Consider the following 17,343-nt stretch of genomic DNA (forward strand, 5'->3'; position numbering starts at 1 on the left):
CTTTGGGATACAGCAAAAGCAGTCCTGGGGGGGAAATACATCACAATACAAGCATCCATCCGAAAACTGGAAAGAACTCAAATACAAAAGCTAACCTTGCACCTAAAGGAGCTGGAGAAAAAACAGCAAATAGATCCTACACCCAGCAGAAGAAGAGAGTTAATAAAGATTCGAGCAGAACTCAATGAAATAGAGACCAGAAGAACTGTGGAACAGATCAACAAAACCAGGAGTTGGTTCTTTGAAAGAATTAATAAGATAGATAAACCCCTAGCCAGCCTTGTTAAAAAGAAAAGAGAAAAGACTCAAATTAATAAAATCATGAATGAAAGAGGAGAGATCACAACCAAAACAAAGGAAATACAAACGATTTTAAAACCATATTATGAGCAGCTATATGCTAACAAACTAGGCAATCTAGAAAAATGGATGGATTTCTGGAAAACCACAAATTCCCGAAACTGGAACAGGAAGAAATAAAAAACCTAAATAGGCCAGTGAGGAAGTTGAAGCAGTCATCAAAAACCTCCCAAGACACAAAAGTCCAGGGCCAGATGGCTTCCCAGGGAAATTCTATCAAACATTTAAAGAAAAAAATTAAATAAATAAATAAATAAATAAATAAATAAATAAATAAATTTTTAAAAAATAAAGAAGAAATAATAATTACTCTACTGAAGCTGTTTCGAAGGATAGAAAGGGAGGGAATACTGCCAAACTCATTTTACGAGACCAGCATTACTTTGATTCCAAAACCAGACAAAAACTGACCAGAAAGGAGAATTATAAAACACTCTCCCTGATGACCATGGTTGCAAAAATTTTCACCAAGATACTAGCCAATAGGATCCAACAATACCTTAAGAGGATTATTCATGACCAAGTGGATTTATACCTGGGATGCAAGGCTGGTTCAACACTTGTAAAACAATTAACGTGATAGATCACATCAACAGGAGAAAAAACAAGAACAATATGATCCTCTTAATAGATGCAGAGAAAGCATTTGACAAAATACAGCATCCATTCCTGATCAAAACTCTTCAGAGTGTAGGGATAGAGAGAACATTTCTCAATATCTTAAAAGCCATTTATGAAAAACCCACAGCAAATATCATTCTCAATGGGGAAACACTGAGAGCCTTTCCCCTAACATCAGGAACACGACAGGGATGTCCATTCTCACCACTGCTATTCAACCTAGTACTAGAAGTCCTAGGCTCAGCAATCAGGCAACAAAAAGAAATAAAAGGCATTCAACTTGGCAAAGAAGAAGTCAAACTCTCCCTCTTCGCAGATGACATGATACTGTACCTAGAAAACCCAAAGACTCCACCCCAAGATTGCTAGAACTCATACAGCAATTCAGTAGTGTGGCAGGATACAAAATCAATGCCCAGAAATCAGTGGCATTTCTATACACTAACAATGAGACTGAAGAAAGAGAAATTAAGGAATTAATCCCATGTACAATTACACCCAAAAGCATAAGATACCTAGGAATAAACCTAACCAAAGAGGTAAAGGATCTATACCCTAAAAACTACAGAACACTTCTGAAAGCAATTGAGGAAGACACCAAGAGATGGAAAAATATTCCATGCTCATGGATTGGAGGAATATATATTGTGAAAATACCTATGCTTCCCAGGGCAATGTACACATTCAATGCAATCCCTATCAAAATACCATGGACTGGGGACCCCTGGGTGGCTTGGCGGTTTAGCACCTGCCTTTCAGCCTGGGGCATGATGCTGGGGTCCTGGGATCCGGTCCTGCATCGGACTCCCTGCATGGAGCCTGCTTCTTCCTCTGCCTGTGTTTCTCTCTCTCTCTCTCTCTCTCTTTCTGTGTCTCTCATGAATAAATAAATAATTTTTTAAAAAAGAGTCAAATAAAGGTATCTTCATGTCAATACTGAGAATTTATCACTTTCAATTCTTATAAAAGATCTGCTAAAGGATTTACTTCTGAAAAAAGAAAACTACATGTAGAAGTAAGAAAAGAGATGCAAGAAGTCATAGTAAACAAACAATTCGGTAAAAAACATGGGTAAATCTAACAAATATTAACTATAAGAAGCAATAATTATTACAACTAATTTGGTAGGTATTAGTTAAAACAAAATGACATGAAAGACAGGAGGAGGTTGATAATGACACAGAAGATAAGGGAGAGGTTGATCTGTGTTAATGTTCTTGTATTGTTTAAGATTTATTATTTTTTTTATTTATGATAGACATAGAGAGAGAGAGAGAGGCAGAGACACAGGCAGAGGGAGAAGCAGGCTCCATGCAGGGAGCCCGATGTGGGACTCGATCCTGGGACTGCAGGATCATGCCCTGGGCCAAAGGCAGGTGCGAAACCACTGAGCCACCCAGGGATCCCCTCTTGTATTGTTTAGGAAAAAAAAAAAAAAGAAAGGTATTGATTAACTTAAGATTTTGTTAAGCAAAAAGTACATGTTAAAAATGTAAAGTAATGGACAAAAACACAGAAATAAAATATTTAACTTCCAAAATAACAATGGAAAAATGAGGGTTAGAAATGAACAATAAAGAATTGGGTCAATCCAATAGAAGACAAGAAAGGGAGGAAGAAAATACAGTGGGGGGGGGGGAGGGAAAGTATAGTAAATGTAAAGTACAAAACAGTTTATTAGAGGGGCACCTGGCTGGCTCAGTCAGAAAAGTATGCCACTCTTGATCTCAGAGTCCTGCGTTCGAGCCCCATGTTAGGTGTAGAGATTACTTTAAAAAAATAAATAAACTTTAAAAAGACAGTTTATTTTTTTTAATAAATTTTTATTTACTTATGATAGTCACACACAGAGAGAGAGGCAGAGACACAGGCAGAGGGAGAAGCAGGCTCCATGCACCGGGAGCCGGATGTGGGATTCGATCCCGGGTCTCCAGGATCGTGCCCTGGGCCAAAGGCAGGCGCCAAACCGCTGCGCCACCCAGGGATCCCTAAAAAGACAGTTTAATAGAAATAAATCCAAGTACATAAAAATTACAATAAATATAACAGATTAAGTCCCCTAGTTTAAAGGACAGAGATCCCCAAGATGGACACTCATATAAAACAAATTAGCTATAACCTATTTATTCTTTTAAAAATTGTAATTATTTATTCATAAGAGACACAGAGAGAAAGAGAGACAGAGACACAGGCAGAGGGAGAAGCAGGCTCCATGCAGGAAGCCTGATGTGGGACTTGATCCCAGGTCTCCAGGATCACACCCTGGGCTGAAGGCAGGCACTAAACCGCTGAGCCACCCGGGCTGCCCTACCTATTTAATTTTTTAAAAGGCAGATGCTTAATAGACTGAGCCACCCAGGCACCCCAAGAATGTATATTCCTTTAAACACACATAGATCATTTACAAAAATTGATCCCTGATAAAATCACAAAGCAAATCTCAACAAATATCACTAAAGCTCATCATCAAAGGGATCTTGGAGAGGTGGGAAAAGGGGAGAATGAAGATTTCCTCCTCTTCCTGGAAAGCCTAGAAATGCTGTCCAGAGACAATGAGTCAAAAAAAAAGAGATTTATATCAATTAAAGATATAAAAGTATAGAAGAACTAAAACTAAGAAAAAAATTGTGAGTAGACATTTGAGAAGGGAGAGGGTTATTATAAGGGATCAAAACTATTCACCTTTCACAGAAGGAATTAAATAATGTTGCTTAAAATGGATAAATAAAAAAATAGCAGTATAAGCATATTATTCAAGGGTTGTAGATATAACAAACAGACAAATTGAAAAACAAAGTGGTCAACTTATTTGTCGGGCTCCATGTTCAGTGAGGAGTCTGCTTGGGATTCTCTCTTTCCTTCTCCCTCTGCCCCTCTCCTCAATAAAATAAATAAATAAATCTTTAAAAGTAAGGAAGGAAACTAATACCTACTGAGCACCTATTTCCTATGAGGAAAATAAAACTCAGAGAATAAGAGTCACCAGCCAGCAGACTGCAGAACTGGTATCTACATTCAGATGTATCTGACCCTAAAGTCAAAGATCTTTTCACTCCTCCACAAAGTTAATAGACCAAGAGTCACTAACCCTTTCTCTAACCGAGAAAGAATTAATAATCTAAATTATATTTAGATTCCAAAGTTTACTTAGAGCATTTTGATATATTCTACTCCTTTGAACGTTTTACATACATATTTAATTAACTGATTTATAACACTGTGATGCCAGGTAAAGCAAATATTAATCTCAGTTTGCAAATTCATGAGTGCACCAAATTCAATTTTTAAAACTCAACTTAATTTCCCTAGATGCCCCATTAACCTGATAGTGGAAATTAAATCTCAGACAATTCTGGATCCTCTCACAAGCATACTTCAGTGTTGTGTTGAGTTTTGAGGAAGATAAAAGGAAGCAAGGAGGCATCCAGCTTTCTGCCCATTTGTCCTCTGGACCCTCCCATCCTGCCCCAGGTCAGTCCACAGGTAGCTGACATATCACTCCTCATTCCCAGCAGTGAGGCTCTTGAGAGTTGAGCAGCAATCCCTCAGGCACACTAGACTTATAACTCTATTTCTGCATGTTTCTGAATGTGTGATACTTTTTGATGCTCTAGACAGTCCCACCTGCTTAGAAATCTTACACAGACTCTTCTCTGTGGTATTACCATTACCCCAAACCCTTCCCAGAAAGCAAGTTGCAAGTGCTGTCTGTTAGCAGACCCACAACCCTTTACGGGGTTCTTCCATCACCCTTCTTGGACCCGGCCTGGGCTTGAGAGGGCAGAGTACAACATGCCTTCCCACAGACCAGCGAGCTCTGAGCTATGCTTTCTTCACCAGCAGTCTCCTCTCTCCCCTATGGTGCAGAATCTCAGGAATAAGAAGCCATGCATGGACTCATCAGGCTTTTCTTAGGCCCCAAGTCTTAAACTTGAAAAGGCTTTACTCTGCCTTCTGCAATAACATTTCTTTCCTAGTCTCCTATGGAAATGGGAGGAATAAGGTAGCTGAGAGGGATAAGAAATACACATAAGACATAATAAATAAGATTTGAAAAATGGGATACTTCTCCATGGGTACTGTGTTAGATGCTGGATATACAAAGCAAAACACAATTCAGTGCCTAATATCAGGATTTGTCCCGACTCACACCTAATCAGGAAATACAGAGAGAAAACCCAACAGTGATAATACTGCATTTTGTGCAATATCAGAATTTATATTTATAGATGAGAGGAATGTGGTTGGGCATGGGGAAGGAGGAACTACTCAGAAAAGTTTCCCCATGGAAAACTGGATTTGATTTTTACCAATGTTGGGAAGGTATTTCAAGTAGGAAGAGATCATATACAAAGGCACAGAAGCCAAAGAGAACAAGATTATTTTCAAAAGGGCAGGTAGTTTGTGTTATTTAAGAATGGGAGAAGAGAGCGGAGCATTAGGTAGACCCAAGATCAAAAGGGTGCTGCACAGGGGCAGCCCAGGTGGCTCAGTGGTTTAGCGCCACCTTCAGCCCAGGGCCTGATCCTGGAGACCTGGGATTGAGTCCCACGTTGGGCTCCCTGCATGGAGCCTGCTTCTCCCTCTGCCTGTGTCTCTGCCTCTCTCTCTCTCTCTCTCTCTGTGTGTCTCTCATGAATAAATAAATAAAATATTTATTAAAAAAAAAGGTGCTGTACAGGGAAGCTTGCATTTTACTCTGAAGGCTATCTAGAGACATTTCATTATTTTTTAAAATTTTATTTAAGTTCAATTTGCCAAAGTATAGCATAATACCCAATGCTCATACATCGAATGATCTTACGCTGGAAAATATTATAATCTCTTTTGTGTTTTTAAAAGATCACTGTAGTACAATATGAAGAACTAAAGTAAGAAAGGTATTAAAATCCAGATAAAAGAGCCCATGTGAAGGCAATGTCAATAGGAATGAAAAGAGAAAGGAAATTCATTTACAAGATATCTTGGGGGCAAAATTCCACAAGTTGGGTTAAGAGGGTAAAGGAGAGGGAAGAGTCTAAGATACCTCCCTAAATACTGGCTTGGGTGACCAAGGAAATGATGATACCATTTCACATCAATAAGAATACACGATAATGGCAAGTTTGGGCAGAAGTAGATTGGAGAGAGTAGTTGATTCATTTACATTTTTTCCATTCACCAATCATTTACTTTAAAAAATTCACTTGGTTCATTTTTTTTTTAGTATATAAAAAGATAAATGGTCATGAATTGTTGTCAACCCTATTATTATCAACCCCAAACTACAACCTGCAACAAGTATCACTTTTATTGGCCTCTGGTGTATTCCTCCAGGTGCTTTTAACTCACTTGTCTTAAGGTATCCAAGTTGAGATCTTCAGTTGATAGTTCGATAAATGATGCTGGAGTTCAAGAGAGATACCTGGGCTCATGAAAAATCAACTCAATAGCAACAAATCAAATAAACACATTAAAAATGGGCAAAGAATCTGAGTAGACATTTCTTCCAAAGAAGATATGGACAACAGGTATATAAAAATGTGCTCAACATCACTAATCATCAGGAAAATGCAAATCAAAATCATAATGATATATCACTTCATACCTATTAGAATGGTTCTTATAGAAAAAACAAGAAATAACATGGTGAGGATGTTAACAATACAGAACCCAGGGGCATCTGAGTGGCTCAATCAGTTAAGTGTCTGCCTTCAGCTCAGGTCATGAGCTTAGGATCCTGGGCTAAGCCCTACATCCAGCTCCTTGATCCACGGGGAGCCTACCTCCTCTCCCTCTGCTGCTTCTCCTGCTTGTAATCTCTCTCTCTCTCTCTCTCTCTCAAATAAATAAATAAATAAATAAATAAATAAATAAATAAATATAAATAAATAAATAATTTTAAAACAGGAAAAAGAAAACTGTATAGAAATTCCTTTAAAAGTTAAAATAGAACCACCATTTGATCCAGCAGCCCCACTTTGGGGTATACATCTAAAGGAAATGAAATCAATGTCTCAAAGAGATATCTGTATTCCCATGTTCATTGTAGCATTACTCACAATAGCTAAGATTTGGAAACAATTCAAGTGTCCATCAATGGATGAATGGATAAAGAAGATGTGGTATATATATATATATATATATATACACCATGGAATACAATTCAACCATAAAAAAGAAGGAAATCCTGCCATTCACGACAACATGGATGAAATTGGAGGACATTATGCTAAATGAAAAACCCAGACAAAGACAAATATTATATAGTATCATTTATATGTTGAATCTAAACAAACAAATAAAAAGTCAAATTCACAGAAACAGAGCAGAATGGTGGTTGCCAGGGACTGGGGAGTGGAGGAAACGGGGAGATATTGGTCAAAGGGTACAAACTTCTAACCATAAGATGAATAAGTTCTGGGGATATACTGTACAGCACGGCGTCCCTAGTTAATAATACTACATTGTACACTCAAAATATGCTAAAAGAATAAACAAAATAAATAAATAAAAAATTTTAAAAATTAAATAATAAAAAAAATGGCAGCCTGGATGGTTCAGCAGTTTAGCGGCGCCTTCAGCCAGGGTGTGATCCTGGAGACCCGGGATCCAGTCCCACGTCAGGCTCCTGCATGGAGCCTGCTTCTCCCTCTGCCTGTGTCTCTGCCTCTGTCTCTGTGTCTCTCATGAATAAATAAGTAAAATCTTTAAAAAAAAAAAAAAAAGAATAAATCATCCTTCCCCAAACTGAAAAGTTTTTATTCAAATATAATTGACATATGGGTAGCCCGGGTGGCTCAGCAGTTTAGCGCTGCCTTCAGCCCAGGGTATGTACCTGGAGTCCTGGGATCGAGTCCCACATCGGGCTCCCTGCATGGAGCCTGCTTCTCCATCTGCATATGTCTTTGCCTCTCTCTCTGTGTGTGTCTCTCATGAATAAATAAATAAATAAATAAATAAATAAATAAATAAATAAATAAATAAATAAATAAAATAAATAAAATAAAATAAATAAATAAATAAAATCTTTAAATATATATATATAATTGACATATTGTAACATTGTGCAAGTTTAATATGTACAACATACTGATTTGATACACTTGTGTATTGCAATGTGGTAAAATCTTAAGTGTTATCAACACACAAATGGTAATTCTGTGAGGTGATGGACATATTAATTAACCTCATTATAGTAATCATTTCACACTGTATGGCAGATCAAATCATCACATTGTACACTTCAAATAGATATCAATTTATTTGTCAATTATACCTCAATAAAGCTGGGAAAATTTTTAATTGTAACATTTTCATTTCCTTCTTTGTTGTTCCTCCTCTCACCCCAGGACCCCATCTCCACCATCTCCCAGCCCCAGTAAGGTAGGAGTCAGGATAGGATTAACCAAGGTTCTATATTACTTCTGTTGACTCCTTACATCCCCATAACAATAAGACTGCTTAATATTAGACAGGAGCTCCCAATTTCAGAGACATAATTAGATATATTACTTTGCTAAAAATAATGGCTATTCCTGATCTTAACAAACAACAGAAACTTTTGTTTGCAAAGCGTAGTAAGTAACAGCCAAGAGAGCTGGGAAGAGGCTGAGTGAGACTCATTATACTAGTTATCTGGGGATCCCAAGCTCCATAAAACTTTGGAGAAAACTAGATCCCTTAGGAAAACAAACATGCAACCCAAATCTGTCAACTCTGATGTCACCTCCACAAAGAGATGTGTTTGTTCCAGGAATAGTTCACCCACTCTTCCCTAGAGCCCCGTTGTCCACAGAAGAAATATCATCTGATAGAGACTGGGCCAATGTGAGGATGTAATTTAAGTCTCTACCAGTCAAAATCACCCCTGTTAGTCCAAGAGGAGGCTGAAGGAAGAATGCATCAAATGATAATTATTTTTCCAAGGCTTCCCCCAGGATGGGCTTGCTGAAAATGGAAGATTTTAACATTCTGTGCTCCTCAGATCCTGTGACCTGAAAGATAAAGTTCAAGGAAACCATTCTCCTACCCAGGGAATGAAAGCTGACCATTCAGGATGCTTTGGGAAAAAATAGATGTTCTTAGAGAACGCCATCAAATTCATCAGAGATGAAGATCTCACACCAACAGCATTGTAGTATTAGAGCCATAGACAATACTGCAACCTCAAGAAATACCCATGAGAACCAGGTATCTTCTGCAATCCTGTGAGTAGTGTACTTGGCGTGGCCTGATTTGGACTCCCCAGAGGGCTGCTAGATACCTGACCTGGGCCTGTGGGGTAATCTCCACCTTGGCACTATAGAGGATGGCACTATAGAGGATGAAGTGGCTTCTTCAACCCTCCCATTCCATGCACTTTATTTTTATATTCATTTATAAGATTGGCACATTAAACATACACATGGTATAACTTTAGCCCCACCATTCAGGGCAAAGCCAGGCAAACCAATGTTTATTCATTCAGTTGCACACTCACATTGAGGAACTTTGCTTATCCCACCTCGTACACTAGGTAACTGGCCCTTGGAAAAGCCAAAGCTCCAGATGGTATTGAGTTTGGGTGAACCTTTTTAAAAATATATTTTTTAAAATATATATATATTTTTTTTCATTTATTTGACAAAGAGAGGAGCACAAGCTGGGGGACCTGCAGTTAGAAGGAGAAGGAGAAGCAGGCTCCCTGCTAAACAAGGAGCCCTAAGTGGGGCTTGATCCCAGAACCCTGAGGTCATGACCCGAGCCAAAGGCAGACACTTACCCGACTGAGCCACCCAGGTGCCCTTGGTAAAACTTTTAATGCTTTTCCTCCAAAGGAGAAGATTTCACCCTCCTTCTAAACAAACCAGAACTGTCCAGAGACCATGCAATTCCAGCATAGCAAGACAAACCTCCAGGGTATCCACAGACTTTCCCACTGGGCATTGCATAACTGACTTTTAAAATAGTAAATGGTCTAGATAGACAGTGAGGCATGTCCAGACTCTCAGGCTGCCAGGAAAGTCTCCCCTTCATTCATCAAGCATATAGGCTGTAGCTGGCAATTTTTAAGGAAGGAAACTTCCAGAAATGTTGACTTTTTTTTGAAGATTTTTAATTTTTTAAATTTTTTTAAATTTGTTTTTTTAATTTTTAAAAAGTTTTTTTTTTTTTTTTGAGAGATAGGGAGAGCACAAGTGGGAGGAGGAGAGGCAGAGAGAAGCAGACTCCTTGTTGAGCATGAAGCCCGACTTGAGGCTTGATCCCAGGACCCTGAGGTCATGATCTGAGCCAAAGGCAGATGCTTAACCAACTGAGCCACCCAGGCGGCCCTAAAGATTTAAGTAATCTCTACATCCAATGTAGGGCTTGAACTCACAACCCTGAGATCATACATGGCTGAGCCATGCCAGGCACCTCTAGGGGATGCTGACTTTTAAAGAGAAACCTTTTTGAGGTTTGGGGAGTTTTGCTGCTAGGAGCATTTTGGCAGACCCACCCAGAGCTATTTACTAGCTCAAAGTCTAGAATGTCTCAAAGATGGAGAGAGTTACTTTAAAGAATGTGGGGAGACACTTCCACTTTCTCCTGAAGAAAAAGTAAACTCTCTTCACATAGGTCAATTTAAGACTACTTGACATACGTCTCTGCAAGTTTGCTGTCCCCTAGGAAGTACTACATAAATGACATGTCCTCAGCTTCTTCTGTATCAAACACCACCACATCCATCCCTCAGACATTTGAGGTGTTATTCACTCATTCAGGAAATGTTTATTGAAGCTTATTATTTCAGGAAACTTGTTCTAAGGACTGTATAAAATATAAATTAATAAATTTGTTTTTATTTAAATTCAATGAATTAAAAATAAATAAATAAATAAATAAATAAATTCAATGAATTAACATATAGTGTATTATTAGTTTCAGAGGTACAGGTCAGTGATTTATCAAACTTATATAATACCCAGTGCTCATTATATCACATGCCTTCCTTAATGTTCATCACCCAGTTACCCCATCCTCCCACCCACCTCCCCTCCAGCAACCCTCAGTTTGTTTCCTATGATTAGGAGTCCCTTATAGTTTGTCTCCCTCTCTGATTTTGTCCTATTTTTTCCTCTCTTTCCCTACAATCCTGTTTTGTTTCCTAAATTCCACATATGAGTGAGATCAGAGAATAATTGTTCTTCTCTGATTGATTTATTTCACTTAGAGTAATACCTTCTAGTTCCATCTGTCATTGCAAATGGTAAGATTTCATTCTTTTTGATGGTTGAGTAGTAAGTAGTCCATTGTATGTATATATCATATCTTCTATATCCATTCATCTGTCAATTGACAAGTAAAGAAATTTTTTTATTCAATAAGCAACAAATGAAAGACAACTATAAAATTCAATAAAAATCAAATGAGATATAATAAAATTATGAGGGCTACAGAGGAAAGAATCATTCATTCAGAAGAGATTTCATAAAAATGATAGCCCTTTTTGAGGAGAGACTTAAAGGATAAATAGGATTTGAAAAGCTGATAATTCCATGTTGAAAGATTGCCATGTACAGAAGCACAGGTGCATAAAATAGAACTAAGAAATTGTAAAGAGTCTATTGCATCTGGAGCCCACAAGAAAATGTTGTAAGAGAAGAACACAGATATACCATTTGAGAATAGATCCTTAAGAACCTTGACTACCAAACTGCCTCTTAGAAATTTTTATTTACGAACACATTATTGGACTTGTTCTTTTTTTATTTGTAAGAGTTGTGCTTTTGTCTCATAGTTTCTCTTTATATATATTAATCCAAATATTAGTGAAAAGCATTACATTTTCAGGTAATCTTGAAAAGCAATAGAGCTTCTATGCATTCTAAATCAGTTTACCTGAGCATATGGATCTGTGAAGCAAATGGCTAAGTTAAGCAAAAATGTTTACTACCCTCAGATATGAACTGCTTTTGGGCAGGACCCAATATTGGTCCTGCCCATAAGATGAACATAAGAATAAAAATGTTCATAATATGAACATAAGAATAAAAAGCATTGAAAACAGATTATAATGTTAAGGGTAAAGGATTTGTTCAGTATCAAGAATAAAAATTTAGTTAAAAAAGTAAGCAAGAAAAAAAAAGTAAGCAAGGAAAAAAATAAATAAAATAAAAAAATAAAAATAAATAAAAAGTAAGCAAGGATCATTTTTGCTTTGGGGCCTTACTTAGGTCACTCTGAAAACCTCCATTTTCTCCAATACACAGACATGCCCGGGACCAAACGTGAGACAGAAATCCCTAGGGGCTCTACAAAATAAGCCTGAATAGTAAGTCATACCTCCCCGACAGAAATAAAGGACTCCTTCAGTTCAAAATAGATCATTCATCCCTTTTTCCTTTCAGTTCCTTTCAGGTCCCCAGAACATTACAATTCCTGATGCTGCACATCTGATTGGCCACCCCAGCAGTCGTCAGAGGAGCCATGAGAAACCACACCACTGTCACTGAGTTTGTCCTGCTAGGGCTTTCAGAGGCCTGTGAGCTGCAGATGCTCATCTTCCTGGCACTGCTCCTGACCTATCTTGTCACTCTGCTAGGAAATCTCCTCATTGTGAGCATCACCCTCATGGACAGGTGCCTCCACACCCCCATGTACTACTTCCTCTGCAACTTTGCTGTCCTGGAGATCTGGTTCACCTCGGTCATCTTCCCCAAGATGCTGACTAACATCCTAACTGGAAACAAGACCATTTCCCTAGCAGGCTGTTTTCTACAAAGTTTCCTCTATTTCTTCCTGGGCACTACAGAGTTCTTCCTACTAGCAGCGATGTCCTTTGACAGGTATGTGGCCATATGTAACCCCTTGCGTTATGCCACCATCATGAGCAAAAGGGTCTGTGTCCAGCTAGTTATTTGTTCCTGGATGGCAGGATTCCTTCTCATCATCTTTCCAAGTTTCATCACTTTTCAGCAGCCATTTTGTGGCCCCAATGTCATTAATCATTTCTTCTGTGACAACTTTCCACTCCTGGAGCTCATATGTGCAGACACAAGTCTGATAGAGCTTCTGGGCTTTATTGTGGCCAACTTCAGTTTACTGGGCACTCTGTCCGTGACAACCACCTGCTATGGCTACATCCTCCACAGCATCCTGCGCATCCCTTCAGCCAAGGAAAGGCAGAAAGCCTTCTCAACCTGCTCCTCTCACATTATTGTTGTGTCTCTCTTCTATGGCAGCTGCATCTTCATGTACATCCGGGCAGGGAAGGGTAATGAGGGAGAGGACAAAAACAAGGTGGTAGCCTTGCTCAATACCGTGGTGACCCCAATGCTCAATCCCTTCATCTATACCCTAAGGAACAAACAGGTGAAGCAGGTGTTTAGGAAGCAAATGAGCAAGCTCCTTTCATAAGGATGAGCTGTGCCTGAAAGAAGGTAAAGTTTTTGTTTTTTAAGATTTTATTTATTTATTCATGAGAGACACACAGAGAGGGGCAGAGACATAGGAAGAGGGAGCTGCTGGCTCCTCATGGAGAGACCGACGTGGGACTCAGTCCCAGGACCCTAGGATCACGACCTGAGCCAAAGGAGACGCTCAACCACTGAGCCACCCAGGCACCCCTGAAAGAGGATAAAGTTGGATCCTTGCCTCAAACCCTGTAAATGCAGTCCTGTCCTGATCTCTATGAACTATCTCCTTCTTGACGGTTTTTAGCATATGTTCAAATCTACAGTGGTTTTTTTTTTCCTTTTTTTTTTTTAAGACTATTTATTCATGAGAGACACACAGAGGGGGCTGGGCAGAGACACAGGCAGAGGGAGAAGCAGGCTCCACGCAGGGAGCCTGATGCAGGACTCAATCCTGGGACTCCAGGACCATGCCCTGGGCCGAAGGCAGGCGCTAAACCGCTGAGCCACCCAGAGATCCCCCTCTAAAGTAGTTTTTTACATGTACTATTGGCTCATGAAGGGTACAGAAAGCTCAGTGTACTACTATGTTGGTGTATACTCATGCTTCTGACCCTGTGCTGTATCTGAGTTTCCTAGTCTTGCCTCATTTTTAAGTTTTAATGATAATCAGAGACTTAGTTGTTTCAGCACCCAACTCTTGATTTCAGCTCTGTTCATGATCTCAGGGTCATGAGATCAATTCCTGCATTGGACTCTGCACTGAGTGTGGAGTCTGCTTGAGATTCTTTCCTTTCTCCTCTACCCCTCCCTCTGCTTACACACTCTCTCCCGCTCTCTCAAATAAATAAATACTTTTTAAAAAAAGTTATAATGAAAAGGGCACCTAGGTGGCTCAGTTAGGCATCTGCCTTCAGCTCAGGTCATGATCCCAGAGTCCTGGGATTAAGCTCTAAGTAGGCTTCCTGCTCACTGGGGAACCTGCTTCTTCCTCTCTCTCTGCTGTTCCCCTTCCTTGTGCTCTCTTGCTCTCTCTCTCTCTCTCTCTCTCTCTCAAATAAATTAATAAAATCTTTTTAAAAAAATTATAATGAGGGACACCTGAGTAGTTCAGTCTATCTTCGGCTCAGGGAATGATCCCTGGGTCTCGGGATCAAGTCCCACATCAGGATCCCCACAGGGAGCTTGCTTCTCCCTCTGGCTGTGTCTCTGCCTCTCTCTGTGTGCCTCTCATGAATAAATAAATAAAATCTTTTTTAAAATTATAATGACTAAAAATATACCTTCTTTACTAGAACTTTTCATTTATAAAAAGATCCTCAACAAAAACCTATTGATGATAAACTTCAGAAATAAGACATATATGGAAAGATTAATGAGCTGGAATATCCAAAAAACAAACTAAAGAAAGTATCAGGGCAGCCCCGGTGGTGCAGGGGTTTAGCGCCGCCTGCAGCCCAAGGTGTGATCCTGGAGACCCTGGATCGAGTTCCACCTCGGGCTCTCTGCATAGAGCCTGCTTCTGTCTCTGCCTGTGTCTCTGCCTCTCTCTCTCTCTCTCTGTCTCTATGAATAAATAAATAAAATCTTAAAAAATAAATAAATAAATAAATTTAAAAAAAAAAGAAAGTATCAGATATTGAGGGACACCTGTGTGGCTCAGTCAGTTGGCCATCTGCCTTCGGCTCAGGATCCTGAGATCAGGTCCCACGTGGGGCTCCCTGCTTGGTGGGAAGCCTGCTTCTCCCTCTCCCTCTGTCTTTCCTCCCAGCTGGTGCTCTCTCTCACTCACTCTATCTCAAATAAATAAGTAAAATCTTTAAAAAATACAATATCAAGTATTAAAACACTAAGTCAAGAACTAACAAATAGAACAATGGAACTGGATAGGTAATCTGGAAAGATAATGCAGTACACATAAGGATCTAATAGATGATTAAGTAGACTTTCTAATCTGTAAAGAAAAGAAATTCAAGTCAATAAATGATGCTAAGACTATTGGCTAACCAGGTAGAAACTTTCCTTTCAGAGAGATTAGGACTAGTACTTGGTTATTTGGGGGAGAGGAGGAAGTTAAAGCAGAAGAACGATTTAAAAGTGATATGCACCTTAAGCACTTATTTGAAATTAAGGTAAAACAAATATGCATTTATTAATCTATAAATATCTTTTTCTATGAGGATGAGCATAAGAATTGTAGTCTTTCTTGTTTAAAGCACATTCATTATGCATCCTCTCTAATTTTCAGGATTTGTTTCAGTAATATGAAAATTTCACAGTTGTTTGGGAAAATATCTGAGAACAGAATTCTAGAATTTTTGCTTTTTGTTTGTTTTCCAATCTTCACGGTTCTTGCCCACACCTCAGTCAACCAAGTTTTTTCATTATCTGGCTTTATGGAATCTGTCAAAAGGAATCAACTTGGTTTTCATAGAAACAGCTTTGCTTTTATACTCATATATCATTACTTTATCTTTATTTAGTTAAAATATGTAATTATAGGGCAGCCCGGGTGGCTCAGCAGTTTAGCGCCTGCCTTTGGCCCAGGGCCTGGTCCTGGAGACCCGAGATCGAGTCCCATGTTGGGCTCCCTGCATGGAGCCTGCTTCTCCCTCTGCCTGTGTCTCTGCACCATCCGCCCCCCCCCCCCCGTCTCTCATGAATAAATAAATAAATCTTTTTTAAAAATATGTAATTATAATAACAAATCTAATTATCCAATCAAGACTTGGAAACAAACCACTGATTCTTGGTACAAGCCAACTGATGGAAACAAAAATATGTATGGGTACTACAAAAGTCTACTAGCTGCAAAGCAAGTAGCTACAAGGCATGTTGTAGATATCAATCATTTTGAGAAGTAGTACCTCCCAAAGGTACCAGAGAGACAAGATTTTATTTATTTGAGAGAAGAGACAGAGAACTCAAGAGAGAGGATGCTGAAGGAAAATGCTTTTCCTCTACCTATTGAGAAGATCAATTTTTATACTTTAGTTTGTTAATGCAGTATATCACATTTATTGATTTGCACATGTTGAACCATCTTGGATCCCTGGAATAAATCCCATTTGAGCAAACTGTCTGATCCTTTTAATGTACCATTGAATTTGGTTTGTTAACTTTTTTGAGGATTTTTGCAAATATGTTCATAAGGCATATTGGCCTGTAATATTTTTTTCTTGTAGTGTCCTTGTAGTGGCTTTGGTACCAGGATTATTCTGGCCTTGTAAAATCAATTTGGCAGTGCCTCCTTTTACACTTTTTGGAAGAGTTTGAAAAAGACTGGTATTAATCCTTTAAAGGTTTAGTAGAATTCATCAGAATTCATCTGGTCCTAAAATTTTTGTTGTTGTTAGGAGATTTTTGATTACTAATTCAATCTCCTTACTGGTAATTGTTCTGTTTAGCTGGGTATAGAGGGAACATACCTCTACTTAATGGAGGTCATATAAGATAAGGCCACAATTAACACCATATTCAATGGTGAAAAGCTGAAAACTTCCTCTAAGATCAGAAACAAGACAATGATGTCCACTCTCAATGCTTTTATTCAACATAGTACTAAAAGTCCTAGCCACAGCAATCAGACAAGATAAAGAAAGACAAGAAGAAAAAAAAAAAAAAAGAAAGAAAGAAAGAAAGACAAGGCATCCAAATTGGTAGGGAAGAAGTAAAACTGTCACCATTTGTAGATGATATGATATTAAATATAGAAAGCCCTAAAGATTCCAATAAAAAACTATTAGAACTAATAAATGAATGCAGTAAAGTTGCAAAACACAAAATCAGTATATAAAATCTGTTTTATTTTTATACATGAATAATAAAATAGCAGAGAGAGAAATTAAGAAAACAATCCGATGGGGATTCCTGGATGGCTCGGCGGTTTAGCGCCTGCCTTCGGCCCAGGGTGTGATCCTGGAGTCTTGGGATCAAGTCCCACAACAGGCTCCCTGCATGGAGCCTGCTTCTCCCTCTGCCTGTGTCTCTGCCTCTCTCTCTCTCT

At 38.8% G+C, this 17,343-nt stretch overlaps 1 protein-coding gene across 1 annotated transcript; it reads left to right on the forward strand.

The window, feature by feature from the left end:
* The first annotated feature begins 12,411 nt into the window (after positions 1–12,411).
* On the forward strand, positions 12,412–13,341 carry OR6J1 (olfactory receptor family 6 subfamily J member 1). The gene has a single exon (XM_077908438.1). The coding sequence runs from the start codon at positions 12,412–12,414 to the stop codon at positions 13,339–13,341; it is 930 nt and encodes a 309-aa protein (XP_077764564.1).
* Positions 13,342–17,343: the final 4,002 nt, after the last annotated feature.

Source organism: Canis aureus, chromosome 9 (genome assembly GCF_053574225.1).
Source record: "Canis aureus isolate CA01 chromosome 9, VMU_Caureus_v.1.0, whole genome shotgun sequence".
NCBI classification, from domain to species: domain Eukaryota; kingdom Metazoa; phylum Chordata; class Mammalia; order Carnivora; family Canidae; genus Canis; species Canis aureus.

Excerpts from the sequence above, each read along its gene's own strand:
- OR6J1 (XM_077908438.1), top strand. The coding sequence starts at position 12,412 with ATGAGAAACCACACCACTGTCACTGAGTTTGTCCTGCTAGGGCTTTCA.